Source organism: Entelurus aequoreus, linkage group LG24 (assembly GCF_033978785.1).
Source record: "Entelurus aequoreus isolate RoL-2023_Sb linkage group LG24, RoL_Eaeq_v1.1, whole genome shotgun sequence".
In the NCBI taxonomy this organism is placed as follows: domain Eukaryota; kingdom Metazoa; phylum Chordata; class Actinopteri; order Syngnathiformes; family Syngnathidae; genus Entelurus; species Entelurus aequoreus.
The window spans coordinates 26,713,355-26,737,597 of record NC_084754.1 but is presented as its reverse complement, the minus strand read 5'-3'; the positions used below and the strand labels follow the sequence as shown (position 1 = coordinate 26,737,597).

Here is a 24,243-nt window from a genome sequence, read left to right as displayed (position 1 = left end):
GTTTGTTTACATGCATAACTTTCTCTGACTTTCTAGGACGTGTTTTATGCCACTTTCTTTTTCTGTCTCATTTTGTCCACCACACTTTTAACCTTGTACATGAGTGCACAAAGGTGAGTTTTGTTGATGTTATTGACTTGTGTGGAGTGCTAATCAGACATATTTGGTCACTGCATGACTGCAAGCTAATCGATGCTAACATGCTATTTAGGCTAGCTATATGTACATATTGCATCATTATGCCTAATTTGTAGCTATATTTGAGCTAATTTAGTTTCCTTTAAGTCCTCTTAATTAAATTTATATCTCATGACACATGTAATATGGCTTTTAATTTTTTGCGGCTCCAGACAGATTTGTTTTTGTTTTTTTTGGTCCAATATGGCTCTTTCAACATTTTGGGTTGCCGACCCCTGCACTAGGGACTATTTAGTGTTGCCCAGGTGCATGTCTTTGGAGGTGGGAGGAAGCCGGAGTACCCGGAGGGAACCCACGCAGTCACGGGGAGAACATGCAAACTCCACACAGAAAGATCCCGAGCGCAGGATCGAACCCAGGACCTTCGTATTGTGAGGCAGACACACTAACCCCTGTTCCACAGTGCTGCCCCACAGAAAATTATGTTTAAAAAAAAAAAAAGCTGACAATTAACAGCTCTGTAATTAGATTTTTATTAGATATTATTTGACATATAAATGATCATAGAACCGTTTCATAATGAGTTACAAAGGCTCCTAATATAGCTGCTAACAAATATGGTTATATCATTTCGGGTTTTATTATTTTGTCAAAACTATTATTAATCTACTTTCTCATTTACTGTAAATATCCAGTTCTGCTGCTCAGTGGCCTTGTGGTTAGAGTGTCCGCCCTGAGATTGGTAGGTCGTGAGTTCAAACCCCGGCCGAGTCATACCAAAGACTATATAAATGGGACCCATTACCTCCCTGCTTGGCTCTCAGTAACAAGGGTTGGAATTGGGGGTTAAATCACCAAAATGATTCCCGACCGCGGCCACCGCTGCCGCTCACTGCTCCCCTCATCTCCCAGGGGGTGGAACAAGGGGATGGGTCAAATGTAGAGGATAATTTCACCACATGTGTGTGACTATCAGTGGTACTTTAGTTACTTTCTGATGTAACATGGTTCTATTTTATTTACACTTCTGTTAAAAAGTAATAAACTATTTTTCTGTTGCTTTGATACTTTCCATTAGTTATGAGCGATACTACAGATTTGTGTATGGATCCAATGCCAAGTAGTCACAGAGGCCGTTTTGGCCCTGCCAATTCCGATATTGATACTTACAATTGTCAAGATGATTGAATTATTAGATTTTTGATCACAATTATAATCAGACAAAACCATAAGGTGGAAGTTTAACCATATCAATTATAAATGATAAATGATAAATGGGTTATACTTGTATAGCGCTTTTCTACCTTCAAGGTACTCAAAGCGCTTTGACAGTATTTCCACATTTACCCATTCACACACACATTCACACACTGATGGCGGGAGCTGCCATGCAAGGCGCTAACCAGCAGCCATCAGAGGCAAAGGGTGAAGTGTCTTGCCCAAGGACACAACGGACGTGACATTAGAATATTTTTTCTACTATTGGCTCCGCTTTAAATCCTTTGATTAAAGCCTTCCTGTGTCCAGGGACTTTCCTGATTTTGTAAACAATGACAAAAATGACAAAAGATCTTTTGATGGTAAAAAATGTTTATTGAATCCCTGTAGTATCGACCATACACTGAAACTATACTTGTTACTGACAACATTTTTATGAATCCGCCCACTTCTGTTCATATTCAACAGCTCACATACTACTTAAATCCTCACACACACACACTACTGAAATCCTCTCACACACACGACTGAAATCCCCTCATACACACTGCTGAAATGTTTTTTCTCCCTCAAATACTACTGAAATCCTTTCACACACTCTACTGAATCATTTCATAAAAACTACTGAAATGTTTTTCTGTCATATACACTACTGAAATCCTCTCACACACTACTGAAATTATATCATACACACAATTGAAATCCTCTCTCTCACACACACACTGCTGAAATTCTCTCACACACACAACTGAAACTGAGAGCGTTTTATTCATGTGTGTGAGAGCAATCATTTTTCCGTTGTTAATTTGAAAGTGTTTCAGTAGTGTGTGAGAGGCTTTCAGTAGTGTACAATGAATTGATTAACGTGGACCCCGATTTAAATAAGTTAAAAAACTTATTCGGGTGTTACCATTTAGTGGTCAATTGTACGGAATATGTACTGTACTGTGCAATCTACTAATAAAAGTCTCAATCAATGCCTCTCTTCTGGCCCCTGGAGAGAGCTTGGTGTGAATGATGTCCAGGTGAGACATTACATAATAGCATTTGCTAACTTTTTACTATTTTCTTGCCATACTTTTATTAAAATACATTGTTCACACCTCAGGGCCTAACAAAGCAAGGGTGCTCCAACAACTGTGGCGTGTTTGTTTTGATGGTAAGACCAAATCAGCATGTTATGGCATTGCTGTTGTCTGTCAAAATGTTTGCTTGCTACATTAAAACCACATTAATTTGTATTGAAAAAAATGTATCCTTGGGAATACGCCTGACATTATATTAAGCAGTACCTCTTGGCTTACAGTACACTCTGTACATTGTAATGGGGGCCAATTGTGATTTCAGAGAGGTATGTGTAAATCGTGACACATTATGCTTAGTGTACAAGGTGTTATTTTTTTTTACAACATATTAACATCTCTGCGATGAGGTGGCGACTTGTCCAGGGTGTACCCCGCCTTCCGCCCAATTGTAGCTGAGATAGGCTCCAGCGCCCCTCGCGACCCCGAAGGGAATAAGCAGTAGAAAATGGATGGATGGATGGATATTAACATCTTCCTGCATTTCCTTCTTCAAAGGAAAACATGCTTCAAATTAGGAGATGGTGGTGTCTCGCTCTCCTGCAGAACTTCCCCATGCCGTAAGTGCTTTGAATATCACAAATCACAAAAAAAATGTTTTACTCACGGTCAACAGACCAACATGAATGTTTTCATAGTGAATGTATGTTGTCATTAAATCACTAAGGTCTGAAGAAGACCGATTGCAGGACAGAAAACGGCGACGAGTGCAAGGAGGGCTACAGGTGAGAGGTCATGTGATTAATTAGTCTTGTAGTCAACTATTGCTAGACTAAAGCGTAATTCCTCCACTTATTTCAATTACCTTAGTTTTACATCTTGCATTGTTATTGTGCCTATAAGAACCGCAATCTGTTTCCTTTCTAGAGAGTGGAAAATGAACAGAACTGGAAACAGGGAACAGGGTTGCTTGTTATGGGCCAGAAAAATACCTAGATACTTGCCATTGTTAAACATTTATGGGAGCTTAAGGAATGTATTTGGCTAGGCTACAACATTTTTTTTTCTTTACAGATCAAACATTTTTAGCCTGGGGTGAAAAATAAAATCAATGATGCAAAGTCTTCTGTCTTTGGTTTATTTGACTTTGCTAATATAATTGAGTGTGCAAAATAATATGTGTCTATACTCTTATGGAAATGCTATGGTTTAGATATATATTTTTTTTAATTGTTTTTTCATGGTAAAAAAAAATACATTTGACAAGTTAAAAGTAGGAATGTCTAAGTCTATCAAATACATGAACCTTTTTCCATACTATGGTTTATATATATATTTTTTTTATTGTTTTTTCATGGTAAAAAAAATACATTTGACAAGTTTTTTTTGTGTTTTTTTTGGCAAATATTTGTATTGTATTTTACAGTTAAAATCACATTTAACAGTCATACTTTGGTCACGCAAAACCTTCATACAATCGCACATCCACTCATACCCACTCACATGCACACTTGAGGAGAGAGGTGCACTTAAACTTTAACAATTCAAGGTTTACAGTATAAACAGTATTAGAAAAGATACCCAGATATTGTATATATATATATTGTATATATATATATATATATATATATATATATATATCCATCCATCCCGCTCTGGCTCAGGATCAGCTACAGGCTATCCAGACCATAGTGGATGAACATTCCTCGGCATCAAGGATCCTCAGGAAGTGATCCCAAGATCACCTCTCGAGGACCTCTCCACCGTTCACACTTAAAAAAGAAAAGGAAAGTCACAGAAGTTGATCAGATGTAAAACAATACAAAATAAAAAGACACAATAAATAAATAAATAAATAAGCAAGTAAACCGTGGCAAGGCCATATCAGAAGTAACAAAAAAAACAATAATAGTGTAGGATCAATACAGAAAATAATGAAGATAATAAAAAAGGAATAAAACTACAAAAAAGATGGCAGATACATTTGACAAGTTAAAAGTAGGAATGTCTAAGTCTATCAAATACATGAACCTTTTTTCATACTATGGTTTATATATATATATAGTTTTTTTTAATTGTTTTTTCATGGTAAAAAAAATACATTTGACAAGTTAAAAGTAGCTTTATTGACGTTTGAGAATGTGTGCTGCCGGATCTCCGCCACCAGATGGAGCCCGCAGGCTCAACGTTGAGACCCGCCCACATTGAGGGAAAATAAGCCCCTCCTCGATCTGGGGCTGCAGCCAGGGGCACTTGGACAACTTGGCTTTAAAAAAAAATAAAAAATACTTGTCTGAAAAGGGGCGGGGATTATACCGGAACCGGAATGCAACATCGCTCACACACACCAGTAAGATGCTCTTACACATAGTGGTAAAATGCTCGTATGGGTGAGGGCGGACCTACGTCACTTCCGCCTACCAATCCCCTAGCAACCGGGAATTCGTTGAAAACAAACCAGCTCACAGCGAACACAGCATTGACAGAAAAAGCATTTAACGAGCGTTGTGGCTTGGAAGTCGGTGTTAAATCCTTCATTTACGCATTTTTACTTATTCGCATATCGTGTGAAAAAACGAAAATGTATTATTTGCGTCAGACTCGTCTCAGTGAACTTTAAAGGCCTACTGAAAGCCACTACTACCAACCACGCAGTCTGATAGTTTATATATCAATGATGAAATCTTAACATTGCAACACATGCCAATACGGCCGGGTTAACTTATAAAGTGACATTTTAAAATTCCCGGGAAATATCCGGCTGAAACATTGCGGTATGATGACGTATGCGCGTGACGAAGTCCGAGTAACGGAAGTTATGGTACCCCGTAGAATCCTATACAAAAAGCTCTGTTTTCATTTCATAATTCCACAGTATTCTGGACATCTTTTGCAATTTTTTTAATGAACAATGAAGGCTGCAAAGAAGACAGTTGTAGGTGGGATCAGTGTATTAGCAGCGGACTACAGCAACACAACCAGGAGGACTTTGTTGGAGCGCTAGCCGCGCTAGCCGCCGACTTCACCTTGACTTCCTACGTCTCCGGGCCGCCAAACGCATCGGGTGAAGTCCTTCATCCTTCTGCCGATCGCTGGAACGCAGGTGAGCACGGGTGTTGATGAGCAAATGAGGGCTGGCTGGCGTAGGTGGAGAGCTAATGTTTTTAGCATTGCTCTGTGCAGTCTGGTTGCTAAGTTAGCTTCAATGGCGTCGTTAGCACAGCATTGTTAACCTTCGCCAGCCTGGAAAGCATTAACCGTGTATTTCCATGTCCACGGTTTAATAGTATTGTTGATTTTCTATCTATACTTCCCGTCAGGGGTTTATTTCTTTTGTTTCTATATGCAGTTAAAGCAAGATGCTATCACGTTAGCTCGTAGCTAAAGCATTTCGCCGATGTATTGTCGTGGAGATAAAAGGCACTGAATGTCCATTTCGCGTTCTCGACTCTCATTTTCAAGAGGATATAGTATCCGAGGTGGTTTAAAATACAAATCTGTGATCTACAATAGAAAAAGGAGAGTGTGGAATCCAATGAGCCAGCTTGTACCTAAGTTACGGTCAGAGCGAAAAAAGATACGTCCATCGCTGCCTCTCAAGTCATTCACTGTAACGTTCCTCATCTACGAATCTTTCATCCTCGCTCAAATTAATGGGGTAATCATCACTTTCTCGGTCCGAATCTCTCTCGCTCCATTGTAAACAACCGGGAATTGTGAGGAATACTAGCTCCTGTGACGTCACGCTACTTCCGGTACAGGCAAGGCTTTTTTTTATCAGCGAGCAAAAGTTGCGAACTTTATCGTCGATTTTCTCTACTAAATCCTTTCAGCAAAAATATGGCAATATCGCGAAATGATCAAGTATGACACATAGAATGGATCTGCTATTCCCGTTTAAGTAAAAAAAAATCATTTCAGTAGGTCTTTAAAGCTTCTCAGGCTTAGCTTAGCTTGCTAGTTAGCTTAGCCTGTGCGCTACTAAGAAAGAGACGCAGAAGTTATCAACAACAAGATCAAGTGTTAGTGTATAAAATATTGAGAGATTTGAGGGCTACATGTATTGAATGGCAACATGAAAATTATAGGGTATATTGGTTTTTAAAAACCCAACTGTTAAGTGCAAATTTAAACGAAACCGGTTTTCGAAAATAGCTAGCTAGGCTATAGACTATATAGTATATTACTTACTTAACTTAATCCTCTTCTTCCCGGATGGGAAATAAGGCTTCGACGACTCGACGCCATTCATCTCGCTGCTGTGCTCGTCTCTGTGCCTCGCCCCATGTAAGCTTCATCTCTTTCAGCTCCCCTTCAACTGTTCTTCGCCAGGTGTTCTTTGGCCGCCCTGGCTTACGTTTTCCCGGTGGTGTCCATCTTAACGCTGCCTTTGGTATCCTCTCGTTGTCCGGTTTTCAAAAATAGCTAGCTAGGCTATAGACTATATAGTATATACCGCATGTTATTTTTGTACAACAACAACTTCAGCTGTCGAACGTTATAAGGTACAAATTCAACAAGTACAACATTAGCATGGACGTATAGCCAAGTTGTGGTTAAGAATGTGGATTTTTGTTCCTTATATTTACCAGAAACGAAGTGATCCGAACACACGACCCGGGACTTTGGGGGACTTCAGTGAGAACCGTCCTCGTTTTCCCAGTGTAAAGCTGCGAGCCATTTGTCTCGTCTCTGTGGGCTTTTATCACGCTTTGGCAGAACAAAATACAACCTTTCTTTTCCCTGTTTCCGGTTGTGGTTAGCACAACCAAAAACAACACAGTTTTTCGGCATTTTGGAGGCAGAATGACGGGTTTAACCAGCGTAGGTCGACAGGTTAAAGAGTAGTGGCAACGGTTTGTTTTCAACGCCAGTCTGGTTGCTATGGCTCGAAGAACCCATATGTAGCTCAGTTGCCCGGATGTCGGCCCTCACCCATACACAATGGTAAGATGCGCTCATACACATAACTGAAATCTTTGCACACATACTACTGAAATTGTTGTCCCTTACACACAGGTGTAAAAAGCACACACACACACGGGTCAAATCCGTTTATACATACTAGTGAAAAATAATTCCAGGTATGTGTGTGTGTGCGTGAGACAAAAACATTTCAGTAGTGTTTATAAGAGTGTTTCAGTAGTGTATGTAAGAATGTTTCAGTAGTGTTTATAAGAGTGTTTCAGTAGTGTTTATAAGAGTGTTTCAGTAGTGTTTATAAGAGTGTTTCAGTAGTGTGTGTAAGAGTATTTCAGTAGTGTTTATAAGAGTGTTTCAGTAGTGTTTATAAGAGTGTTTCAGTAGTGTTTATAAGAGTATTTCAGTAGTGTTTATAAGAGTGTTTCAGTAGTGTTTATAAGAGTGTTTCAGTAGTGTATGTAAGAGTATTTCAGTAGTGTTTATAAGAGTGTTTCAGTAGTGTATGTAAGAGTATTTCAGTAGTGTTTATAAGAGTGTTTCAGTAGTGTTTATAAGAGTGTTTCAGTAGTGTATGTAAGAGTATTTCAGTAGTGTTTATAAGAGTGTTTCAGTAGTGTATGTAAGAGTATTTCAGTAGTGTTTATAAGAGTGTTTCAGTAGTGTTTATAAGAGTGTTTCAGTTGTGTTTATAAGAGTGTTTCAGTAGTGTATGTAAGAGTATTTCAGTAGTGTTTATAAGAGTGTTTCAGTAGTGTATGTAAGAGTATTTCAGTAGTGTTTATAAGAGTGTTTCAGTAGTGTATGTAAGAGTATTTCAGGAGTGTTTATAAGAGTGTTTCAGTAGTGTTTATAAGAGTGTTTCAGTAGTGTTTATAAGAGTATTTCAGTAGTGTTTATAAGAGTGTTTCAGTAGTGTTTATAAGAGTGTTTCAGTAGTGTATGTAAGAGTATTTCAGTAGTGTTTATAAGAGTGTTTCAGTAGTGTATGTAAGAGTATTTCAGTAGTGTTTATAAGAGTGTTTCAGTAGTGTTTATAAGAGTGTTTCAGTAGTGTTTATAAGAGTGTTTCAGTAGTGTTTATAAGAGTGTTTCAGTAGTGTATGTAAGAGTATTTCAGTAGTGTTTATAAGAGTGTTTCAGTAGTGTATGTAAGAGTATTTCAGTAGTGTTTATAAGAGGGTTTCAGTAGTGTATGTAAGATTATTTCAGTAGTGTTTATAAGAGTGTTTCAGTAGTGTATGTAAGAGTATTTCAGTAGTGTTTATAAGAGTGTTTCAGTAGTGTTTATAAGAGTGTTTCAGTAGTATATGTAAGAGCATTTCAGTAGTGTTTATAAGAGTGTTTCAGTAGTGTTTATAAGAGTGTTTCAGTAGTATATGTAAGAGCATTTCAGTAGTGTTTATAAGAGTGTTTCAGTAGTATATGTAAGAGCATTTCAGTAGTGTTTATAAGAGTGTTTCAGTAGTGTTTATAAGAGTGTTTCAGTAGTATATGTAAGAGCATTTCAGTAGTGTTTATAAGAGTGTTTCAGTAGTGTTTATAAGAGCATTTCAGTAGTGTATGTAAGAGCATTTCAGTAGTGTTTCTAAGAGTGTTTCAGTAGTGTGTATAAAAGAAAAAGATTTCAGTTGGTTATGTGAGAGCATTTCAGTAGTGTATGTAAGAGGTAATTCTGAATAATGTCCCTAACGGCCCCTCATATGCATGTCTCCATATTCTCGTAACTTTGAACGGCTGCCTGTCTGCACTTGTCCATGTGATCGACTGGTGGCCAGTACAGGGTGTAGTCCTGCCTTTCCCCCAAAGTTCACTGGGATAGGCTCCAGCACACCTCTATCCCTAAACAGGATAAGCGGTAGAATTTAAATGAATGAATAAAAATAGCTCCGCATGTTTTTGCTGCAAATATAACTAATTAATATTTGTTTTTGACCAAAAACAAATTGTGGCCGATGAAGCACCTCGGCGTCTTTGATAAATGATCTTTTGCGTCATGACAACAGACGATATGTAACGCTTGATGCATCACTTTGTTCACAGACACCAGACACGTAATGACGCTTGCTTGCCTCAGCACCTTTAATCATCCAGTCCTTCTCAGCCCTCATCTTTCCCTCCATTCGGACTTCCTCCTGCCCTCTTTGTTGTCATCTGCAAGCGTCCCACATTCACCATCTTTGCTTTCTTTTTCGCCTCATTCCCCAAATTACAGCTGCTTCTAATTATAGACGTCACACCAAAAGACCTCTCCATTGCAGACTTTGTGCCAGCGGCTGTAACCTGAAGCAACAAACGTGTAAAAAGGTGTGTGCATGTGTGTGTGTCTGTGTGTCACCTCACTGTGGTGATAGGAGGTAGGCGGGGTTGCCTTGTGCGTTGTTGATTGTGATTGGCTGATCTTCTGCCCTGCTCTTATCTGTACGTACAAGAATCAAGTTCTATATCGTATTCTTATTGACTGCAACGCATCATCATGACTACCGTCGTCCATGTGAGTATACACGTACCTCAGCTGTAAGGCTATTAGATGGGAAGTTTTTCTCTTTCTGCTTTTCAAAATAAGTGTTTTGTCAAATGGTACCATACTTTCTGTCTTCATATTCATGTCAATTGCATGAACATCTAAGCAATTGTTGGTAGGCATCGTGATCAAGTGTCAGCCATGAAAAAAAGAATATGGGAGTTGAGGTTTGGGTTTCTGATGGAGATTAGGTCTAGGGCCTGCTCTATATATATATATATATATATATATATATATATATATATATATATATATATATATATATATATATATATATATATATATATATATATATATATATATATATATATATATATATATATATATATATATATATATATATATATGCATATATATTTGTATGTATATATGTGTGTATATATATGCATATTTATGTATTTGTATATATATATACTGTATATATATTCATATATATGTGTATATGAATATGCATATTCATATAAATGTATATATACATATATATTTATACAACTACATATACATATATAGTCAAGGTTTCTGTGGTTTATTTGTTATACAGTGCCCAATACCAGGGTAGAGCGGAATATACGTTAGGTCAGGAAAAAACACAGAGGCTATTTCATCCCTACTAGCCTGTTTCGCAGGTTTCACTGCGAAAATTACCTGAAGAGCGGGGAAACCTCCGAAACAGGCTTGTAGGGATGAAATAGCCTCTGTGTTTTTTCCTGACCTAACGCATATATATATATATATATATATATATATATATATATATATATATATATATATATATATATATATATATATATATTCATTGATTGTACAATCAGTATTTGTTTGGTATAAGATTTTATAGTACAGTATATTCAACAGCTATTAAGTAAGCCTGCTCAATTGCAATTATCCACAAAGATAATCATGCTCATTTTTGACAGACACTCTTAGGGAGGCTTTCTACAAATATGCGTATTGTTTTGAGTGCAGTTTGTAGTCGTTAACAATTTACAGATGCTTAATAAAAACAGTTAAACAAAGAACACCAAAATGCTCTTCATGCTGCTGTTCTAAAACACTGCCAACGACAAACTAAGGACAAGCGAAGCAATGATTTTACAGTATTTTCAATTATTTGTCATGTTCATTGTGATATGTAACATAGCAATGTTTTATTTCTGTAAAAATAAAAAATAAAGCTCACTTAGAGCAGCAAGACATAAAATAAAAGTACAAACAAAAAAAGATGTCTGATGCCTTGTAATATTGACATTTTTGGATTATTTGGCCATTTTTATGCTTAAAAATGCTTGATTTAGGACCAAAAAAAAAAAAATCCCCCCAAAATTCAGCACTTTTTGAAGCGAGATGTGGCAACTGTATTCTTATTATTATGATTGCAGCTTTTAGTAGTTAACAAATGTGCAAATGCTTAATAAATTGCTAAATAATGAACACCAAAATGCACTTTATGCTGCAGTTCTGGAACACTGCAGATGACAAACAAAGGACAAGCGAAGCAATGATTATTATTATCAGTGATATTATCAATAGTAGTTTATTATTATTTACAATTACTTGTCATGCTCATTGAGAAATGTAACAAAATAAAGATTTATTTCAGTAAAAATCAAGGGAGGCTCACTTGGAGCAGCAAAACACAGAAATAAAATGATGAACAAAAAAAGAAGGGAGGCTTACGCCTTATGGAAACTCAGCAAAAAAAATGTGCACAACGAGGATGCAAAAGGAAGCATCGAGCAAAAGTTGAATCCAAACAATTCAGAATAGCAATGACAACGTGGTCTAAAGCAAGACTATGGGCCTGTTTCACTAAAGGTTTGCTTGTATTAAAACATGTGCAAATTTGATAGCACATGCAAAGCTGATCTACTAAACGTGTGCAAAGTGTATTGCGTCTCTTAAGTGAGCAGAATAACGCGTCCAATCGTTTTTGGGTCTCTGTCTTCATGAATATGCAACATAAATGCAAATATCATTTTTAGCACGCGCAAATGTGATTTATCAACAGTCACCGGTTTTGCGAGCACTATTTTGTGTTTTATTTAGCACACGTCGGAAGGACGTGCAAACTGACATTTCCACACACGGCTGCAGGATCACTGCTCGCGCTGCACAGATGAGAATCCTTTGTCATACTTGTGTGTGTCAACATTTTGGTTGATCAGAAATAATAAATATATTAGACATACATACCGTCTATTCAGCGGCATCATTTTATAATTTTATAGCTGCTAGAGGACCTAAGTGGCAGATTAAAACAAATTCAATTGATGCGTTTTTGTCCTTTAGTCATTTTTAATGACGTTCATTTTTTTTCACATAGATTATATTTAAATATTTCTTATATTTAAAAAAAAAAAATTGAAGTATGCATTTTTTTGTGTCTTGAGCAGAGTAATGTGTATGTATATATGCATATATGTATATATTATGTATATATATTCATATATATGCATATATGAATATGCTTATTCATTTATATATTGTATATATGTTGTGTATGTATATATATATATATATATTGTATATATGTTGTGTATGTATATATATATATATATATATATATATATATATATATATATATATATATATATATATATATATATATATATATATATATATATATATATATATATATATATATATATATATATATATATATATATATATATATATATATATATATATACTCATTGATTGTACAATCAGTATTTTTTTGGTATAAGATTTTATTGTACAGTTTATTCAACAGCTATTAGGTAAACCTGCACAATTAGAATCATCCATCCATCCATTTTCTACCACTTGTCCCTTTCGGAGTCGCAGGGGGGTGTCCACAAAGATAATCATGCTCATTTTTGACAGACACTGTCAGGGAGGCTATCTACAAATATGCATATTGTTTTGAGTGCAGTTTGTAGTAGTTAACACTTTACAAATGCTTAATAAACAGTTAAACAAGGAACACTAAAATGTCACTGTCAATGCAATGCACGACTGCTGCTAAAATGCCCACAAAAAATGGTACATCTTTCCTGCTTGTATGAAAACATAACAAAAAGTCCCAAGTAGGAGCACGATAACATGAATGTGCAGTAAATGAGAGTGTCTCCGTGGCGATGCCCTGTATAGTGCACACAAAATCCTCATTTAAATAAGGCAGTCTGCACCACTTCTTATTTGCACACGCAGTGTTAGTAAATCACACTAATAGTACATGCTATTTTATAGATTGCACTCGCTGCTTACCGCGTGGTGTTTGGATGTTAGTAAATCAGGCCCTACAAATCCATAATTATATGATGTATAGTAAATTTAAGCTTGATTTGATTTGTTTCATGTAATTTAGAGTTAATAACAAACATACAGAATGTAAATATGTAGAATTGTGTCCCTGTCATTTACTGTAATCCCTCGTTTATCACTGTTAATTGGTTCCGGACATGACCGGGATGAATGAAAGTCTGCCTAATAGGAATCATTAATTATAAATCAAAAAATGTTATAGCTAGAGCATAAACAAACCTTTTTACTACCTTCTGAATGTGTTGGGGGTTTTTTACATTATGAGAGCTCTCTCGACATGAAATAACAGACTTTAGTCACCTTTACGCTTGCTTAACCCAATATAAAAATGCTGTCTACCAGTAGCCACGATAGTGAACCGCATGATCTTATTGGTTTGGTCTCATTTAGTGGCCAATACTACTGTAGTGTTAAGACGTTTAGTCTAATTAGCCATATTTATGCCTAAAAATGCTTGATTTAGGAAAAAAAATTGTAGAATATGATTAAAAAAACAGAATAATTAGAAATGTGGTGAAATCGCAGTATTTGTGGCCAGGGATGACTGTATTTGTATATTTTTATAGTACAATACAGTGAAAATGGGCATATTTCAGACATTATGGAGATTAATCAAAATGAATTCATATACAAACCCCGTTTCCATATGAGTTGGGAAATTGTGTTGGATGTAAATATAAAAAGAATACAATGATTTGCAAATCATTTTCAACCTATATTCAGTTGACAGCACAGCACGGTGGCAGAGGGGTTAGTGCGTCTGCCTCACAATACAAAGGTCCTGAGTAGTCGTGAGTTCAATCCCGGCCTCGTGATCTTTCTGTGTGGAGTTTGCATGTTCTCCTTGTGACTGCGTGGGTTCCCTCCGGGTACTCCGGCTTCCTCCCACCTCCAAAGACATGCACCTGGGGATAGGTTGATTGGCAACACTAAATTGGCCCTAGTGTGTGAATGTGAGTGTGAATGTTGTCTGTCTATCTGTGTTGGCCCTGCGATGAGGTGGCGACTTGTCCAGGGTGTACCCCGCCTTCCGCCCGATTGTAGCTGAGATAGGCTCCAGCGCCCCCCGTGACCCCGAAGGGAATAAGCGGTAGAAAATGAATGGATGGATGGATTCAGTTGAATATGCAACAAAGACAACATATTTGATGTTCAAACTGATCAACTTTTTTTTTTTGCAAATAATCATTAACTTTAGAATTTGATGCCAGCAACACGTGACAATGAAGTTGGGAAAGGTGGCACAAAAGACTGATAAAGTTGAGGAATGCTCATCAAACACTTATTTGGAACATCCCACAGGTGAACAGGCAAGTTGGGAACAGGTGGGTGCCATGATTGGATATAAAAGTAGATTCCATGAAATGCTCAGTCATTCACAAACAAGGATGGGGCGAGGGTCACCACTTTGTCAACAAATGCGTGAGCAAATTGTTGAACAGTTTAAGAAAAACCTTTCTCAACCAGCTATTGCAAGGAATTTAGGGATTTCACCATCTATGGTCCGTAATATCATCAAAGGGTTCAGAGAAACTGGAGAAATCACTGCATGTAAGCAGCTATGCCCGTGACCTTCGATCCCTCAGGCTGTACAGCATCAACAAGCGACATCCGTGTGTAAAGGATATCACCACATGGGCTCAGGAACACTTCAGAAACCCACTATCAGTAACTACAGTTGGTCGCTACATCTGTAAGTGCAAGTTAAAACTCTCCTATGCAAGGCGAAAACCGTTTATCAACAACACCCAGAAACGCCGTCGGCTTCGCTGGGCCTGAGCTCATCTAAGATGAACTGATACAAAGTGGAAAAGTGTTCTGTGGTCTGACGAGTCCACATTTCAAATTGTTTTTGGAAACTGTGGACGTCGTGTCCTCCGGACCAAAGAGGAAAAGAACCATCCGGATTGTTATAGGCGCAAAGTTGAAAAGCCAGCATCTGTGATGGTATGGGGGTGTATTAGTGCCCAAGACATGGGTAACTTACACATCTGTGAAGGCGCCATTAATGCTGAAAGGTACATACAGGTTTTGGAGCAACATATGTTGCCATCCAAGCAACGTTACCATGGACGCCCCTGCTTATTTCAGCAAGACAATGCCAAGCCACGTGTTACATCAACGTGGCTTCATAGTAAAAGAGTGCGGGTACTAGACTGGCCTGCCTGTAGTCCAGACCTGTCTCCCATTGAAAATGTGTGGCGCATTATGAAGCCTAAAATACCACAACGGACTGTTGAACAACTTAAGCTGTACATCAAGCAAGAATGGGAAAGAATTCCACCTGAGAAGCTTATAAAATGTGTCTCCTCAGTTCCCAAACGTTTACTGAGTGTTGTTAAAAGGAAAGGCCATGTAACACAGTGGTGAACACGCCCTTTCCCAACTACTTTGGCACGTGTTGCAGCCATGAAATTCTAAGTTAATTATTATTTGGCAAAAAAAAAAAAAAAGTTTATGAGTTTGAACATCAAATATCTTGTCTTTGAAGTGCATTCAATTGAATATGGGTTGAAAAGGATTTGCAAATCATTGTATTCCGTTTATATTTACATCTAACACAATTTCCCAACTCATATGGAAACGGGGTTTGTAAAAACATTGATTAATCGGCTGTTTTTTAAAATCATGTAACAGACCTAGTATGATTGACATTTTCTACCTTCAGGGATTAGAAAAAATAGTAAATACTGTAAATAAATATCAAATAAATACAAACGAGGAGTTCGCATTGTCACAAAAGCAGGAATTAGTTTTTATTGATTTATTAAGTTTTTTGGCAGGGCCACATAAAAAAGTTGGATAAAGGTTTTCTCTATTAACAACAAACTACTCTTTTACCCCCTCTCCTTCTGACAGTGTGCATCTTGCTACGCGCACAGCAGCGTTCAGCCCCTGCAGATGTTTGGCAAGGGGCCCAACGGGGGCCACTATCTGTCCCTTCTCACCTACAGGGGTCCCTGCTGCGCCCCTCGGCCCCGCCTGATGCCTCGCCATGCTCCTAACATGACGCTGCGGCAGATCTTTCGCATGCTGAAGCTGCTGAAACAGGTCAGGAAGCGAGAAGCTGCTTCTGCTGCTGTCAGGTTAGCAACTTTAGTATTGGGTCACATTTTTGATGGCAACAAAACCTGCCAAGAAGTACATTTTGTCAATGATAATGATGGTACCGTAACTCAGAGATGATGCAATGTCATACAGAAACATTTTTAATATGTTTCATAGTACATGGATGACAGATCACCATTTATTTGCTCAACACTTGTTAATGTCATGTCTGTGTTAATCATGTTTTTGTTTGGCCATGTTTTTGTTTCATTGTTCATAGTTTCTGCCTTTGTGCAAGTTTTGTTTTCATAGCCAAGTTTTTGTACTTCCGCCATTGTGCGCGCCTTTTGTTTGCTTTCCTTTTTTGTAGTTTATTAGTGTTAAAATAAATCATGTATTTAAATTCACGCCTTGCCCGCGCCAATTTTCCGTTGCCTTCTGAAAAAACAAAACCCCAGGACCAAGTCATGACAGAATGTCACCAGCATAAATGTTTTTTCGCACGTAAGTTGGACGAGTTGGACAATTTGGATGAGGCTTCTTGGGAGGTGCTGCGCGCCATGGAGATCGAGACGCTGCGCTTTTCCCCCAAGGAGCGCAGGGGGATGATGTGGGGGAATGGAGGCAAGCTGGTGCCGATCGGCGCGTCGTTCCTGTCCCGGAAGCGTCGCCAAGGACGAGGAAAGACTTCCGCGAGCCGGCAGGACACGCCGCTCCCACAAGCCCCTCCCCCTCCGGGCGGAAGCAAGCAGCAGCCAGCCCGGCTTCGCCCTGATGACGTCACAGACCAGGATTTTTTTTGTCAATACTTTTTCTTTTGATCACTCACCTCCAGCAAAAGACTCTAATCCCATAAACATGATAAAACACTATCAGAACATGCTTTTGGACATTAGAGCAAGTCATCCCAAGCCACCCAAATTCCATGCCCCGCCCCCCAGGACTCAAGCCACGCCCAAGTCACAATTTTTTTTTTCACCCAATAAAACCCAGGTAGAAGAAAAAAGACTTTGTGGACAATTTAAAGTGGAGGATTCGGCCCCCCTCCTGACCTCCCTCCACCCACCCCAAAAGACGGTTCCAGACCGCGGGGAGCGCGTCTGGTATCTGTTCCTTGAGGGGGGGGCTAGGGCTGGGAGCTGTTCAGGTGGGGTCGCTCAGCGTCATGCCATGCCACAGCCTCTAGTACGACCGCCACCACCAGTCTTTCAGCCTGCTGGGCCGCAACCTCCGGTTCGCCCACCACCACCGGTCTTTCGGCCGGCTAAACCACAACCTCCGGTCCAGCCACCACCACCGGTCTTTCGGCCTACCAAGCCGCAACCCCCAGCTAGGCCACCTCCACCTGCACCACGTCAAGTTCCCCCACGCCAAGCACCACGCCAAGCTCCGCTACCAGCTTCACGACGCCGAGTGCCGCCAGTCGCAGCTTCACGACGCCAAGTGCCGCCAGTCGCAGCTCCACGACGCCTAGTGCCGCCAGTCGCAGCTCCACGCCGCCTAGTGCCGCCAGTCGCAGCTCCACGCCGCCTAGTGCCGCCAGTCGCAGCTCCACGCCGCCTAGTGCCGCCAGTCGCAGTTCCACGCCGCCTAGTGCCGTAGTCGCAGCTCCACGCCGCCTAGTGCCGCCAGTCGCAGCGCCACGCCGCCTAGTGCCGCCAGTCGCAGCGCCACACCGCCAAGTGCCGCCCGTGGCAGCCCCACGCCAAGACCAAGACCCTCGCCAAGACCCTCGCCAAGACCAAGACCAACCATGCCAAGACCAAGACCAACCATGCCAAGACCAAGACCCTCCAAGTGACCAAGACCCTCCAAGTGACCAAGACCAAGACCAACCATGCCAAGACCAAGACCAACCATGCCAAGACCAAGACCCTCCATGTGACCAAGACCAAGACCAACCATGCCAAGACCAAGACCAACCACGCCAAGACCAAGTCCAAGACCAACCACGCCAAGACCAAGACCAACCACGCCAAGACCAAGACCAACCACGCCAAGACCAAGACCAACCATGGCCACGCCAAGCTTTGCCACGCCAAGCTTCGCCACGCCAAGCTGCGCCGTCCGACACGCTAAGCTTCGCCACCCGATGTTCCACGCCAAGCTTCGCCCCCTGCTTCGTCGCCTGTTTCGTCTGCTGCGCCGGTTTCATCGGGTGCTTTCACGCCGGCCACGATGACGACGCGCCTGCCTCCTCGTCGGCCACGAATGTGGCCACTACCTGGTCGTCCGCCACGCCAGGTACGCCGACCTCCTCGTCGGCCATGGATGTGGCCCTTCCCGGGTCGCCCACCTCGTCAGGTACAGCGCCGGTCTACGCGTCGCCGCCACCTGATCCTGCCCCGGTGGATTCGGGGACACGTGGTCTGGCGACCCACCGCCATGTCCCCCTCCCGCCCTCACATGACTCTTGTTCATTTTTTTGTGTTGGGACATCTGGGATCTGTCCGTAACACATGTATGTGTTAATCATGTTTTTGTTTGGCCATGTTTTGCTTGGTTTTTGGACTCTTTTTTGTAGTTCCTGGTTTCACTTCCTTGTTTTGTTTGGTTTCCATGGTCACCCATTAGTTTTCACCTGTCATGTCGCGCACCTGTTTCACGTTTTGAGTCTCGCACCTGTTTTCACTGATCATGTCACTATTTATATCTGTCTGTTTCTGTTGGTCTTTCTGGCGACATCACATTCACACTCCTGCCACTCTGTTCACCCTCATGCTGATGAATCTCCATGCTGCTTTTTCATGCTTTTTCTCATGCCAAGTAAGTTTTTGTTTATTAATGCCACAGTTAGTGTTTTGGTTTCATTGTTCATAGTTTCTGCCTTTGTGCAAGTTTTGTTTTCATAGCCAAGTTTTTGTACTTCCGCCATTGTGCGCGCCTTTTGTTTGCTTCCCTTTTTTGTAGTTTATTAGTGTTAAAATAAATCATGTAGTTAAATTCACGCCTTGCCCGTGCCAATTTTCCGTTGCCTTCTGAAAAAACAAAACCCCAGGACCAAGTCATGACAGTTAACAGTATTATCTAAAGTCCAATCTGGTTGTAATTTAAATCTAAATGTGTCTCCTCACTCATCTTTGCACTGCCAAATTCATTGACCTTATCACTGGCCCTATAACAACCAACGCCGCCTTTTAGGTAAATATTTGACATAAATGTAAAGGAGCGTGTGCGCGAAAAAAAGCTAGTGTGAATAATCTGCATTGATATATATATATATATATATATATATATATATATATATATATATATATATAGTTTAAATGAAAGATAATTATATTTTACTTATATATATATATACTCATTTACACATACATATATATATATATATAGATATATATATATATATAGATATATATATATATATGTATATAAGTAAAATATAATTATCTTTCATTTAAACTATATATATATATATATATATATATATATATATATATATATATATATATATATATATATAGTTTAAATATATATATATATATATATATATATACTCATTTACACATACAATATATATATATATATATATATATATATATAGTTTAAATATATATATATATATATATATATACTCATTTACACATACATATATATATATAGTTTAAATGAAAGATAATTATATTTTACTTATATATATATATATATATATATATATATATATATATATATATATATATATATATATATATATATATATATATATATATATGTATGTGTAAATGAGTATATATATATATAAGTAAAATATAATTATCTTTCATTTAAACTATATATATATATATATATATATATATATATATATATATATATATATATATATATATATACATACACACATATGTCTCTGTCGGTGTTGTATGAAAAATATTTGTTGAATACAAAACATTATGGCCATTAGCAATGAAAAATCCATAAATTATCCGCACAGTTTTATAAGCCGCAGGGTTCAAAGCATAGGGTAAAAGTAACAGCTTATAGTCCGGAAATATACAGTATATATATTATGTATATACTATTTACATTATTTGTGACTAATCACATGCGTTAACTGGTTAAATTTGACAAGCCCTAATATACATATTTTTAACTGTTTAGTATACAGTCGGAGAAATAGGTCATTATTCTCCCTTACAGAGACCTGAACAGTCCAGAATTGTTGTCGTCGTTTCAGAAAAATTTGGAAGAACAGCAACAAATAACATTAAATAGTGTGTTTTGATTAACTGCATTTTATTGCGTGAAATAAGTATTTGATTGCCGCGATACGTCACGTCACAGTACGGTATGCTGTGCTCCAATGACGCACACAAATTAGTCATTTTCTTTCAAGGGAAGAACTCCTAAGCTCAACTTGATAGAAACAATCAGAAACAGAAAACGTTTTCTCCACTTTGGGCAGAACCAAAGAGACCCAAGGGACAAGATTGCACAAAACTGGAATGGACTACAAGATCATCTGCAAGAAGCTTGGTGCGAAAGAGACATAATCAGATGAAAATGTAAAAAAAATACAAGATAAGTCGCCCTCGCCCTGGATCCCAGAATAGGGGAGGGTTCATGATCCTGGGATCACAATCCCCAATAAAACCATTGGTTACGGCTTCCCAAGACCGGACTGTGATCACACCTGTGCTTGTCTCTGTGCAAGCCAAGGCAGCATGCAGTGAATAATTGAATGGTCTCTTTCTTGTCACCACAACAAACATTCAATCACGCCTGCTCCTCTAATTTCTCTCCCTCTGTGTCTGGTTTCTCTTTCATTACAGGAAACAGGGTTGTGCTCCTGCGGCACCACGTCGGAGAGGAAATGCATCCCCAGCTGTATCAGGCACAAGCGCAATGTCAAACGTGCCCGCTGATCCACCTGCCCTAGTTGGCCACACGTGACCTATTTAACCTTGTTTTCCTTTTACCTCCAAAAACAGCCCAGTAATGTACAAATCATATTGGAAAGTCAGGTTTATTTTCATTATGAACACATTTCATCCTACAAAAAGGTATCACGCCCGTGCAGTGATACACATCAACCCAAAAAGTTCAAAACTAACTGGAGTATACATGAAATCAACTGACTCATAATGAATATTATGACGACAATATGTTCATTTACACGTTTTCAGTCACTTGTTTTGTTTACAAACTATTTCCACTGCCTTTGAAAATGTACCAATATTCCAAATATCCGCAATTCTGCCGGTTTCTGGATGAATTTATAAGCTAATAACAAGTGGCAACCATCTTTGATATTTTTGCATGCAGTGTTGTCTTGGTCGGTCAAGTGTGCAAAGTGAATGATGCAATAAAAACAATCTCCGATTACAAAATAAACGTCTCGTTTTTCTGTTTGCACAAATCAGAAACTGATTGCAGAGAAAGCGTCATGACATTATTTTAATGGTAGCTAGGCCAAAAATGCATTAAAGAAGAAAATAAACATGTACTTGTAATTGGTGGATTTTGCAGCGATGAAAGACAAGAATAAAGAAAAAGTAAAAAAGATTATAAAATAAAAACGGATGAGGGAATATAAGCGTGAATACGGCATACCAAGGGACCCATTACCTTCCTGCTTGGCACTCAGCATCAAGGGTTGGAATTGGGGGTTAAATCACCAAAAATGATTCCCAGGTGTGGCCACTGCTGCTGCTCACTGCTCCCCTCACCTCCCAGGGGGTTGATCAAGGGTGATGGGTCAAATGCAGAGAATAATTTCGCCACACCTAGTGTGTGTGTGACAATCATTGGTACTTTAACTTTAACTTTTAAATATAGAAGTGAAATGAAACAAAGAAAAAGTAGGGGAAAAATAACTTTTAAAAGAGTGTTAGAAAATCAACAATAATTCAACTTAGATGGATGTTTACATAATAAAAATATACATACATAAAAAAAAATCTAATTAAAATGGCTGAGTAAATATGAGATTGAATAAATAGATTTAGAAATAAAATACAAAGAAAAAAAGCAGGAGGGGCATAAACGTGTTAGAAAATCAACAATACCAGTTATTTAATGTATATATAATTTACATGTACGTTTGCAGAATTTCAATGACCAATAAAAAATACATACAAATGAAAATGGATAAGTGAATAATTGTGGGAGAAAAAGAGAAATAGGTGAATATATACAGTATATTTTTTAAATCCTAGTAATGGGGCTGCACGGTGGAAAAAGGGGTTAGTGCATGTGCCTCACAATACAAAGGTCCTGGGTCTGATCCCCAGGCTCGGTGTCTTTCTGTGTGGAGTTTGCATGTTCTCCCCGTTGACTGCGTGGGTTCCCTCCGGGTACTCCGGCTTCCTCCCACCTCCCAAGACATGCACCTGGGGATAGGTTGCACCCCCTGCGACCCGGAATGGGACAAGCGGTAGAAAATGGATAGATGGATGGAATCCTACTAAGGAAAAATATTCTAATACACATGAATGAAACTAATGTCTAAAGAGAGCAAGTCTGCATGTCTCCCTGGACTCCCTCACCTGTCCCTGATTGGCAGCCTGGCACACCTGCTTGCAATTGCCAATCAGGCTACTATTTATGCCTGCCTCGCCCTCCAGTCAGTGCTTGATGATTGTATCCTGTATACCAATGGTCCCCAAACTACGGCCCGCCTGCGTCCAAAATCTGGCCCGCGGGAAGTCCCAAGTAAAAATATATATATATATATATATATATATATATTATTTATATATAGTCAAGAAAATAAGTATTTGAACACCCTGCTATTTTGCAAGTTCTCCCACTTAGAAATCATGGAGGGGTCTGAAATGTTCATGGTAGGTGCATGTCCACTGTATGAGAGATAACCTAAAAAGAAAAATCCAGAAATCACAATCTATGATTTTTTAACAATTTATTTGTGTGATAAAGCTGAAAATAAGTATTTGAACACCAACATTAATATTTGGTAGAGTAGCCTTTGTTTGCAATTACAGAGGTCAAACGTTTCCTGTAGTTCTTCACCAGGTTTGCACAGACTGCAGGAGGGATTTTGGCCCACTCCTCCACACAGATCTTCTCTAGATCAGTCGGGTTTCTGGGCTGTCGCTGAGTAACACAGACTTTCAGCTCCCTCCAAAGATTTTCAATTGGATTTAGGTCTGGAGACTGGCTAGGCCACTCCAGAACCTTGATATGGTTCTTACGAAGCCACTTCTTGGTTTTCCTGGCTGTGTGCTTTGGGTCATTGTCATGTTGGAAGATCCAGCCACAACTCATCTTCAATGATCTGACTGAGGGATGGAGGTTTTTGGCCAAAATCTCACAATACATGGCTGCAGTCGTCCTCTCCTTAATACAGTACAGTCGTCCTGTCCCATGAGCAGAAAAACACCCCCAAAGCATGATGCTACCACCCCCATGCTTCACAGTAGGGATGGTGTTCTTGGGATGGTACGAATCATTCTTTTTCCTCCAAACACGCATAGTGGAATTATGACCAAAAAGGTCAATTTTGGTCTCATCTGTCCACAAAACTTTTTCCCATGACTCCTCTGGATCATCCAAATGGTCATTGGCAAACTTAAGACGGGCTTTAACATGTGCTGGTTTAAGCAGGGGAACCTTCCGTGCCATGCATGATTTCAAACCATGACGTTTTAGTGTATTACCAACAGTGACCATGGAAACAGTGGTCCCAGCTCTTTTCAGGTCATTGACCAAGTCCTGCCGTGTAGTCCTGGGCTGATTCCTCACCTTTCTTAGCATCATTGAGACCCCACCAGGTGATATCTTGCATGGGGCTCCACTCCGATTGAGATTGACCGTCATGTTTAGCTTCTTCCATTTTCTAATGATTGCTCCAACAGTGGATCTTTTTTCACCAAGCTGCTTGGCAATTTCTCCGTAGCCCTTTCCATCTTTGTGGAGTTGTACAATTTGTCTTTGGACAGCTCTTTGCTCTTAGCCATGCTGAATGTTTGGGTCTTACTGATTGTATGGGGTGGACAGGTGTCTTTATGCAGCTAACGACCTCACACAGGTGCATCTGATTCAGGATAATACAGTGGAGTGGAGGAGGACTTTTAAAGGTGGACTAACAGGTCTTTGAGGGTCAGA

The 24,243-nt window shown here is 39.2% G+C and overlaps 1 protein-coding gene across 2 annotated transcripts; it reads left to right on the top strand.

The window, feature by feature from the left end:
* LOC133641650 (uncharacterized) lies at positions 1–21,491 on the top strand. 2 transcript variants are annotated; one of them, XM_062035525.1, is made up of 7 exons: positions 1–113; positions 2,357–2,381; positions 2,465–2,515; positions 2,937–2,998; positions 3,106–3,163; positions 15,988–16,214; positions 20,949–21,491. In XM_062035525.1, exons 1-7 carry the CDS (start codon positions 100–102, stop codon positions 21,067–21,069), a joined length of 558 nt encoding a protein of 185 aa, XP_061891509.1. In that variant the 5' UTR covers positions 1–99; the 3' UTR covers positions 21,070–21,491. The 2 variants fall into 2 exon arrangements, with proteins under 2 accessions (XP_061891509.1, XP_061891508.1); XM_062035524.1 differs by lacking the exon at positions 1–113 and having other exon boundaries at positions 1,238–2,381.
* The last annotated feature ends 2,752 nt before the right edge of the window (positions 21,492–24,243 follow it).

Coding starts and splice junctions, on each gene's coding strand:
- LOC133641650 (XM_062035524.1), top strand. CDS start 2,292: ATGTACTGTACTGTGCAATCTACTAATAAAAGTCTCAATCAATGCCTC. Junction 2,382..2,464: donor TTGGTGTGAATGATGTCCAG/GTGAGACATTAC, acceptor TTCACACCTCAG/GGCCTAACAAAGCAAGGGTG. Junction 2,516..2,936: donor GTGGCGTGTTTGTTTTGATG/GTAAGACCAAAT, acceptor CCTTCTTCAAAG/GAAAACATGCTTCAAATTAG.